General features: G+C 54.6%; 3 protein-coding genes across 3 annotated transcripts in view; 2 read left to right on the forward strand and 1 right to left on the reverse strand.

Moving 5' to 3' along the window:
* The first annotated feature begins 715 nt into the window (after positions 1 to 715).
* Ovol3 (ovo like zinc finger 3) lies at positions 716 to 2,857 on the forward strand. Its single transcript, XM_028787561.1, has 4 exons — positions 716 to 809; positions 884 to 948; positions 1,659 to 1,860; positions 2,649 to 2,857. Exons 1-4 carry the CDS (start codon positions 716 to 718, stop codon positions 2,855 to 2,857), a joined length of 570 nt encoding a protein of 189 aa, XP_028643394.1.
* Positions 2,858 to 2,910: 53 nt separating this feature from the next.
* Positions 2,911 to 4,204, reverse strand: Polr2i (RNA polymerase II subunit I). The gene is made up of 6 exons (XM_028787599.1): positions 3,886 to 4,204; positions 3,754 to 3,808; positions 3,463 to 3,536; positions 3,302 to 3,376; positions 3,165 to 3,216; positions 2,911 to 3,014 (listed from the first exon to the last, which is right to left on the reverse strand). Exons 1-6 carry the CDS (start codon positions 3,942 to 3,944, stop codon positions 2,952 to 2,954), a joined length of 378 nt encoding a protein of 125 aa, XP_028643432.1. The 5' UTR covers positions 3,945 to 4,204; the 3' UTR covers positions 2,911 to 2,951.
* Positions 4,090 to 10,144, forward strand: part of Tbcb (tubulin folding cofactor B) — a 6,405-nt gene continuing 350 nt past the window's right edge. The window contains exons 1-5 of the mRNA XM_028787598.1: positions 4,090 to 4,714; positions 5,026 to 5,169; positions 7,445 to 7,541; positions 8,068 to 8,259; positions 9,917 to 9,989. Of these exons, the coding sequence (XP_028643431.1) occupies positions 4,601 to 4,714; positions 5,026 to 5,169; positions 7,445 to 7,541; positions 8,068 to 8,259; positions 9,917 to 9,989 (620 nt within the window). The 5' untranslated portion in view covers positions 4,090 to 4,600. The remainder of the gene's footprint in view (positions 4,715 to 5,025; positions 5,170 to 7,444; positions 7,542 to 8,067; positions 8,260 to 9,916; positions 9,990 to 10,144) is intronic.

A 10,144-nucleotide genomic window follows, 5' to 3' on the forward strand; every position in this document is an offset into this window, starting at 1 on the left:
GGACACACTATGCTTCCGGCTTGAGGAAGCATAGCCCCATCTTTATTTTTGCCTTGTTTTGTTTTGTTTTGTTTTGGTTTGGGTTTTTGAGACAGGGTTTCTCTGTGTAGTCCTGGCTGTCCTGGAACTCACTCTGTAGACCAGGCTGGCCTTGAATTCAGAAATCCGCCTGCCTCTGCCTCCCAAGTGCTGGGATTAAAGGCGTGCACCACTATTACCCGGCTTATTTAACTACTTAGCTTGCTGTCATCCTACACCAGTGGCACGGAACAATCACAGCCGTCCCCAGACAGCTGCTGTGATTTGAATAACTAGGCAGGCGGATGGATATCCGGGGGACTGATTTGCCTGGTAAACAGTCCCTAGAGTCCTTCGCCCTTCCAGGCCTGGACCATGTGTCTTTTTTAATCTCCGTCCCCAGGAGCAGCCTAGGCTCTTCTCTCACTGAAGCCTCCCTGAGGGGGTGAGTTCTCCAGTGTCTCGATGCCCAGAAGATGGCAGAGTTGCCTGGGAGCCTAGCCAAGAGAAGAAGCCATGATGGCAGGCCCCAGCAGAGGTAACCAGAGCCAGCTAAGGCAAGTCCTCAGGCTTGTCTCAAAATTTGCATGAAGAGAATGAGGCTTCCGAGGGGCTCCTGATTTCACCTAGTTCTGGGGCTGAGGTAGCAGACAGAGGAGGCAGCTCTGTCAAGAGCCATCTCACCGTCCTGAAAGCAATGCCCAGGGTCTTTCTTGTGAGGAGTCGGCGCCCACAGCCACCTAACTGGAGCCACCTTCCTGACCAGCTGCGGGGAGATGCCTATGTCCCAGGTATGCACCTATCTGGGCCTGGAGGTGAAGGGCTTGGGAGGCATAGGGCATCACCATCTGGCTTCTCTTCCCAGACTGCAGCAGCCTGGCAGTGCCACCAGCACACAGATCTCCTGGTCTGAGAGACACCTGGGCAGTGGTGAGTCTGCAGCTGAGACAGGGATGGCTTTCCACTTGTGCACAGGGAGCTGGCTGCCCTTACTCCAGATCCTCTGCGCATGCTCTCCAGCCCAGTGCTGTTCTTCACTTGGGGTGCCGCATCCTTCCCAGCAGCCGGCTCATTCCAGTCTGTTAGTTAAGACCCCTATTCCTAGGGTAGGTGGGCAGCTGTAAGGCCCTGCTCCAGGGATCTGTGTCCATCCAGTGGATGCAAACAAGATTCCAAACACTAAGTAGAAAGATAAACGGACAGGGGTGGGGGTGCTGGTACCTTAGCCTCCCAGGAGTGGGTTAACTGCTGGCTTTGGAAGGAAGGACAATACTAGTCAGAATTCAGTGTATGAGGTCGCTTCTGTATCTGAGAGGAAGGCACTGACTAGGTGTTGACTGTTTGGCAGGAGGGACAAAACTCTACTTCCTCACAGAGCTTCTTTCCTGTGAGAGCTGGAGGCAGACAGTCAAACTAGGAAAGCTCATATTAGCCAAGTGTGTTTAGGCACGGAGGGCCACGTCGGTCAGAGTGATGGATGTGGCTAGGGAAGGTCTTGGGGAGAGGGTTGCAGCTGTCCCCACTACTCACAGACCCTCTTCTAGCCGCCCTTCAACCTGGGCACACCACAGACTGTCCGCAGAGTAGCAAAGACTGAACAAGATCCAGCTGGCCATGCTAACCACTACACCCTCTGGCAGTCCTCACAGGGGATGCTGACCTCTGCTCCCAAGGGCACTGGGACACTTGGCTGCCCCCTCTGCCCCAAGGCCTTCCCGCTGCAACGCATGCTGACTCGGCACCTCAAATGCCACAGCCCGGCGAGGCGCCACGTGTGCCACTATTGCGGCAAAGGCTTTCACGACGCCTTCGATCTCAAGCGCCACATGAGGACTCACACTGGTGAGCAACAGCAGGGACAAAGATGGTCTTCTGGACGCTAGACAGCAATGGTGATGGAGTGACAGAGGCAGACGCCTGGGCTGTTGGGGTTTCTAGGGATTGGGGATATACAACAGGGACACAGGTAACAAGAGACACCGTGTTCCTCACAGGAGGTGAGTATAAGATGGTACCAAGGAAGAGGCCTGGCAAGGGTCAGGATGGGTGCTGGCTACAGAACTCAGGTTCGGGGCCAGGCAAGTGGGTAAGGCCATTGCTGACAAGTCTGATAACCGAGCTACATCCTCAGGCTCCAGGTGGTGTAAAGAACAGACTCCTGCAAATCATATTCCGACCCCTCCCACTTGCACCACAGCATCTGTGCAGGCACACATGCATGAGCAGACACACGCATACACGCTACAAATAAGCTAGGCTTGTGGCACACACCTTTAATCCCAGCACTTGGGAAGCAGGGGAAGGCAGATCTCTGAGTTCCAGGCCAGCTAGGGCTACACTGTGAGACCTTGTCTCAAAATAAATCCATACGGTCTATTTCCAGGCTCCAGATTCAGAGCCGTCAGGGGAACTCTCCATGCTGATAAGGGTCCCTCCCTCTCTCAGAATGACACTTCCTGTTGCGGAATAGAGGGGACACACACGGTCTGGCTCCTGTTGCCTTAAGCAGGGGTAGCAGATGGCTAGTGGGCCACAAACCTAAGTGTCTGCTTAGCTAGGAGTAAAGGTAGAAAATGCAAGGTGGGAAGCCCATACCCCGAGGCCACTGCCCTCTCTGCTTATCTCGACAGGAATACGGCCATTCCGGTGCGGAGCTTGTGGAAAAGCTTTCACACAGCGCTGCTCCCTTGAAGCTCACCTTGCCAAGGTGCACGGGCAGCCAGCCAGCTACGCCTACCGGGAGCGCAGGGAGAAGCTGCACGTATGTGAAGACTGCGGTTTCACCAGCTCTCGGCCCGAGGCTTATGCACAGCACCGCACCCTACACCGCACAACCTGATATACTCGCTGCTGCTTCCTATCCACGAGACAAATAAACGCGGGAAACACTCGTGTAGAAACTGGCATTTATTATAGGTGGAGGGATGGAAGGGTCACTCGGTCCAGCGGTGGCCGCAGTGTGGGGCAGTGCACACATAGTACAGGCGCATGGCATCCTAGCAATGAGAACGTTCAGTCAGGGTCTGGACCCAGGGAATAGTGTGAGGACCAAAAGAACGATCGAGGAAAACAGGATCAACCCAAAACTGGTGTCCCCACCCCCCGGGGGAAGCACCCAGCCACCAAGGAAGAGATTAGCCACTCACCTCAGCTCTGGCACTGTGTGACTGGAAGAACACTGCCTCCTTGTGGCCACACCTGAGGGAAGTGTTCACTTACTGAAATGTGAAAGACCCCTCTGTGGACAACCACTCCTCTTTCCCTATGCTAGCCGCGTACTCACTTCTGGCACGGGTGGTCCTCGGTCCGGGGCAACGTAGGGTCCTGAGACACGTCTGCGATGATCTGGGTCAGCTCGCTGAAGGGATGGGGAAGTAATTACGGTCAGACTGGGGGTCTGAAGAGGTTATCCATATACCCCCAAGCCAGGGTCCCGCCACTCACTCCACTTCGTGCGTGATTTTGTTCACATAGATGCAGCTGTTGTCGGCTTCCTGCTGGTAATCGCAATTCCGGCACTGCAGACGGGAGAGCGTGGGGGGAAGAGTGTCACAAACAGATCAGCTCCCCAACACGATCGGACGGGAGGGCAGGATGATTCAAGGAGGGGATGGACGAGATGGAAGAGAGGGTGTCTTGAGGGGTAGTCAAGAGGCGAAAGCAAGCGTGGGGAGCCAGCAGGGAGCGCGGGGGGAAGGCGCGAACCCGCTGGCGAGAGGGCTGCCCGGCACTCACCGCGTACAGCAGAATGCGATTCTCCTTGTCCTCCTTGGGGTACAGCATGTTATTACTGCAGGGAGGGGAGGTCAGAGGTCAGCCCTGGAGCCAATCCTCACTGCCTTCCCACACCGGCTGCCCGGGCCTCACCATTCCTGGCAGAAGCGAATACCCACGAAGCCAGGCTCATACGTCCCGTCGGGTTCCATAGCTGCTGAGCTCTCTGCGCTTGCGTGGCCGCGCTACGGACCGCGGGAAGGGTCAGATCGCGTGGCTGCACCAAATTAGGGCGGGGCTGCGCGCACGCGCGGCTTCCTTATCTTACGGGATCTTCCTTATCTTATTCTTATCAAACTGGCTGACAGTTTGCGTCAATCCTTTCGTACCCTCTGGTACTCCCGATTTCGGAACCTTGCTTCCCAACTCCGAGCGGTATGGATCTAGGACAAGGGCTGGGACTATGGTGCGCAACGTCATCCGCAAGGCGCCGAGCGTAAACGAGAGAAGCCGCGGCTCTCTGGTTGGCCCAAGGCCAGTGCACATGCGCCGAGTTTACTCTCGGCGGACCGGGATAACTCCAACCATTCGGCTCCGGCATCGGCCTCCTCCCGCCCGCCTCGCCTGCTTCCCGGGCAGCTATTGGAAGAACCGAGAGCCCCTCTCGGGATTGGTCGGACGTACCCGAGAATCCGCCTGTCCATGGAGAGAGGACGACAGGGATTGGCCGGCCATGTTAGGTGGAGAGCTTCCATTGGTCAGCTCCGGGACAAGGGGCGGGACTTAGATCCCAGAAGGAGCGGCGGCCACTGCGGAGCCGGTGTGAGACGGCTGAACCGGATCGCGGGCCACTACGGGGCGCGGCGAGATGGAGGTGACGGGGATCTCGGCGCCCACCGTGACGGTTTTCATCAGCAGCTCCCTCAACAGTTTCCGTTCGGAGAAGCGATACAGTCGTAGCCTCACCATCGCAGAGTTCAAGGTGTGGCCATGGGGGCGGGGTCCTCGGGGGCGGGGCAAAGAAAGGGGCGTAGGGGCTGAAAACTAGTGGGCAGAGCTCGAGGTAAGGTTGCAGAGACTGGCAACCAGCCTCCCCGGCCTGGGAGCCCCAGAGAACCGAGTCCGCAGAGTAGGGGCGGGACCCGGGGAAAAAAATCAGACGCTCCCGAAAGCCGAGGGGGCGGATCCAGAAGGAACTGGTCCAAGGTGGATCTTTTGGAACGTGGTTGTTGACACAAGTCTGAAGATGAGGCCTCTGACAGCCTTTCTCCTCATCCTGCCTCCTTGCCGCAGTGTAAACTGGAACTGGTGGTGGGCAGCCCTGCTTCCTGCATGGAACTGGAGCTGTACGGAGCTGACGACAAGTTCTACAGCAAGCTGGATCAGGAGGATGCACTGCTGGGCTCCTATCCTGTGGATGATGGCTGCCGTATCCATGTGAGGCCACCCTACCTGGGACCCTGAATACATTCATTAACTTATTTATTCAGCTAACGCTGTGTTTTGACCAGTGTGATAACCAGTATAGGGCCTAGCCTCATGAACCCGCCCCCCCCCCCAGTTCACCTTGGTAAAAAACAGACATTCAGTAGACAGTAACAGTTGTCTGAACTGAGTTAGGGGGAGCCCAGGGGAGTGGTGAAATTCAGAAGAGGTACTAGGCTTTCCGTGGGGATGTCTAAAGAGGCTTTCTTGAGGAATGGATGTTTGAGCTGATATCTAGAGGATATTATGTGGAGAGGAAGAAAGTAAAGAGCTCGAAAGGTTGAGCTGAACTATCATGTGCTGGCTGGATTGGGAACAGCAAGCACACGGAAGACCTCTGTGTGTCAGCTTCTATCGCTCTGCCCTCAGCCCCCCCCCCCCACCTTCCCCACTCAGTCCCTACCCCGCTGTTGCTTCAACGACAGCCTGGGCGAGCTCTGCCTCCATTCCTTTTTCTTTATCTTAACTGAAGGTGTCACCTTCTACCGTGGCATATGGTGGGGCACACCTGTAATCTCAGCATTCGGGAGGAGTTGGGAGGCGAGCCTAAGAGAAGCAGCGGGACTCATTAAAAAAGGGAAAGATAGCGGGGCAGTGGTGGCGCACGCCTTTAATCCCAGCACTTGGGAGGCAGAGGCAGGTGGATTTCTGAGTTCCAGAGTTCGAGGCCAGCCTGGTCTACAGAGTGAGTTCCAGGACAGCCAGGGCTAAAAGGAAAAGATAAGAGCTGGTCATTTGATTTTGTCAACCTGAGTTCAATTTCTGGAACCACATAAAGGATAGAGAGAACAGTTCCAGGGTATCCTTGGACCTACACACACACACACACACACTCAAAATAATGAAAGAGTGGATGTTTAGCCAATATAAGGCCTTTTTCTGTTTGTCAGCACAGAAAAAAAATTACCTTTAAAAGAGTCAATCATTTCTTTTTTTTGGTTTTTTTTTTGTTTTGTTTTGTTTTTTGGAGACAGGGTTTCTCTGTGTAGCCCTGGCTGTCCTGGAACTCACTCTGTAGACCAGGCTGGCCTCAAACTCAGAAATCCGCCTGCCTCTGCCTCCCAAGTGCTGGGATTAAAGGCGTGCATTGCCAAAATGGCTTGGAACTTACTTTCTTTCTTTCTTTCTTTTTTTTTTTTTTTTTGGAACTTACTTTCTTAAGATGAACTCTTAGGGCTGGAGAGATGGCTCAGCGGTTAAGAGCACTGTCTGTTCTTCTAGAGGTCCTGAGTTCAATTCCCAGCAACCACATGTTGGCTCACAACCACCTATAATGGAATCTGATGCCCATGCATGCAGCTGTACATGCAGATAGAGCACTAATATACACACAATAATTTTAGCCGGGCAGTGATGGCGCACGCCTTTAATCCCAGCACTTGGGAGGCAACCCAGGCTACACAGAGAAACCCTGTCTCAAAAAACCAAAACCAAAAAAAAAAAAAGATGAACTCTTGGCACAGTTTTGGCCTGGGTCTGCCTTGACTCCAGAAGTCTGACCCAGAGAACTGGTTCTTTCTCTGTCTTTCATTTATTCTGTTACTGGTTCTTCAAATGCCTGTGTTAGGTATAGTTGGACGCCATGCTGCAGAAGGCCTGGGGTTAGCCCTACCCAGTGTGTGTGGTAGTGTTAGCTAAACGGTCGTAGAACCAGATAGGAAAAATCTGGGGATGAGGGTGGTGCAGGAGAGCTTGGCATCCCTGTGCAGTGAGATCGGCGAGCATTTCCTGGAGTGCTAGCTTTGTGAGCACCTCAAGAAGAGGGTTCGTAGAAGAGGTAGGAGAGGGAATGGTCTGTGAAAATGTTCAAGTGGGAGGCAGCACAGCAAGTGCCGGGAGCTGTTGGCGAAGGACTGGGACCTGGAAGGGCTCTGAGCCAGGAGGGGTCTGCTGTGCCTCAGGTATTCGCTGGCACCCTCAGGATGTGGGTGAGAAGTCAGAGGGCATGTAGAACAGGGGGACCAGAAAGGCTGCCGTGACCCAGGTGATCCTGGTTCTGGAGGTTGGGTTCAGCCCAGGAGCATCACAGGATCCCGACTTGAGCTCTGCAGCTGGTTTCACAGGCATGGGCACATCAGTGGTGTTGATACCAGCGTGTGGCACACATCTGGGGCCGATGCCGTCTCCAAAGGCAAAGATGGGGTGGGAAAGGGAAGTGACCCCTGTCTGTTCCCATGTCTCCCCAACCTGACCCTGGTCCCCGCTGACCTCTCTCCTCTGACCACAGGTCATTGACCACAGTGGCGTCCGGCTTGGAGAATATGAGGACGTGTCCAAAGTGGAGAAATACGAGATCTCACCAGAAGCTTACGAACGGAGGCAGAGTACATGCATGGGCGGGGCTGGGAGGGGCTTGTGAGGCAGACAGAGTGGGCCATCACAGGCTAGGTGGTGGGGACAGGGCTTGGAGGGTAGAAGAGGGTGAGGTGGGGTTGAGGGCGGGCACAGATACTGACTGGGAGAGGAGGGGCCTGGGGGTCAGGCAGGCAGATAGGGGCTTTGAAGGAAGGGGCTTTGAGTAGTCGTGGTAAAAGGGCATTGGACCAGGCAAGGAGGACATGTCCAGGGCAGTGTGGCACTTAGAGCTGGTTATCTGAGGAGCGGTCAGAGTGGGTTGGCCAGAGACTGTGTGGAGACGTAGTACCAAGTGAGGGGCTGGTGGCAGGCAGCATCCCTTCAGTTCTGAATTGCTACAAGATACAAAGAAACGGGGCCAAAGCCATGGTGAGAGGCTTGAGGGTGGCTGGTGATAGCTCGGGCACCCAGAATAGAGTCCCTTCGAGACTGTCAGCCCCTCATGGGAGGAACGTGGTCTGAAGGTCTGGCTTGACCCCGCCCCCCCTCCCACAGACACAGTTCGATCCTTCATGAAACGCAGCAAGTTAGGCCCGTACAATGAAGAGCTCCGGGCCCAGCATGAGGCAGCGGCTGCCCAGCGTCTCAGCGAGGAGAAGGCCCAAGCCAGTGCCATCTCTGTGGGGAGCCGCTGTGAGGTGCGGGCACCTGGCCAGTCCCTTCGCAGGGGCACTGTCATGTATGTAGGTACGTGTCTTTTTGTCACTGTGACTGGAAACTTGATAGAAGTTAAGGGAAGATGACTTTTGGCTCACGGTTCCAGATGTCAGAGCATAGCCATTCCGCTTCGTGCACGTGGGCAGAGCATCATGGAGGAGGTGGTATTCAGCAGAGGAGAGGGCGGGGGCAGGATATCTCACAGACCTTTACCCAAGTCTTCCAGCTCAGGCCTGTTTCCTGTTCTTTCCAGACCTTATGTTTTTAAGACAGTCTATATAGCCATGGCCGACCTCACTAGCTGTGATCCTCCTGCACCTGGGACACAATTGGTGGGATCAAAGGTGTCCCGTCCCAACCCCCCGGCCAGCCCACACCTTAGCCTTATAGGCATGAACTATCCATGTCTCAGCGGGGCTGACCTTTGTTGTTGTTGGATGTGAGTTTGCTAGGTTGCCCTGGGAACATCCCCTGCAGGGAAGCTTAAACATGGCTCTGACCCCTCCAGAGGCTAACCATCTCAGTGTTAAACTGATGGCAGATCTGGTTTATCTGTGGCCACATTGCCACATAAGCCTTTCTCTGTGGCAGTGCGGCAGTGCTGCCCTGCTCTGGGTGGGGTCCTGAATCAATGGGGCAGACGCAGGAAGTGGCTACCATCTCTTGGGGTTTGGGACTTGCCGCACAAATTGAACTCCAATCTCAGTTAGTTTATTGAATACTACAAACCAAGGCTGATCAATCAGGGCCACGGAACAGACTCGGAGCCGAGCCGTGATCGAGTTAAAATCATACAGGGCCTAAAATCCACAAACAACTGTGCCAAGTTAATGAGGACTTAGGGACATGGGACTCCCTTAGGAACATGTCTTTGTTGTGTACTTATCCTGTTCCCAGTGGTTGGGGTACTCAACTGTAGTGGGGGATGTGCCTTGCCTAACATTCATGTCTTAACTTGCCAGTTAGGATGTCAGTTATTGCCGGGCGGTGGTGGCGCACGCCTTTAATCCCAGCACTTGGGAGGCAGAGGCAGGCGGATTTCTGAGTTTGAGGCCAGCCTGGTCTACAGAGTGAGTTCCAGGACAGCCGGGGCTACACAGAGAAACCCTGTCTCGAAAAACAAAAAAAAAAGGATGTCAGTTACATGGCTTTCTGCCAAGTAGGATGTCAGTTCCCAGGGAGATCTTGAGACGTTAAACTTTATTCGCCCCCTACTCAAAATGGAAGTCTTATTCCAGATAGCTTCTTATATTGGTGCAGGTCTCTCCTACACCTGTCTCTCTTATGTTGGAGTTCGTCCCAGGGGCAGCTAATAAAAGCAAATACCATGAAAGCTCACACGCAGGTGCGGGAAGTGCTGCTCAGGGGTTGGTTTGGGTCCAAGCTTAGTGTGGCTAACTGTACAAAGCAGTTCTGACTCCTGCTGTGATTGGTTTCCAAGGACACCAAAGCGGATAACATCCAGGTGACAGCAGTCAGGCACACGAGAACGGGTCCTTATAGTATAGCAACAGCACAAAGTGGCAAAGTGGCGGGCGGGACAGGAAACAGTTACCCAGGCCTCCACACTGTCTTTGTCTGGAAGGAGGCGTATAAGCAATGGAGGTAGAAGGGTTTGTCTTCATGACAGCTTTTCCACTTCCCTAGAAAATGCAGGGGCTTTCAGTGAGATTTCTCTCCCGGACAGGACTCACGGATTTCAAGCCAGGCTACTGGGTTGGTGTCCGGTACGATGAGCCTTTAGGAAAAAACGACGGCAGGTAACGTATTGCGCTGAGTCGCCTGCGCGCGCGTGTACGTGGAAGTCCGCCTGTGCGCTGGCTGATGTGCCGCTGGCTGATGTGCCGCTGGCTGATGTGCCGCTGGCTGATGTGCCGCTGGCTGATGTGCCGCTGGCTGATGTGCCGCTGGCTGA

Source organism: Grammomys surdaster, unplaced genomic scaffold, assembly GCF_004785775.1.
Source record: "Grammomys surdaster isolate TR1022 unplaced genomic scaffold, NIH_TR_1.0 125671, whole genome shotgun sequence".
NCBI lineage: Eukaryota > Metazoa > Chordata > Mammalia > Rodentia > Muridae > Grammomys > Grammomys surdaster.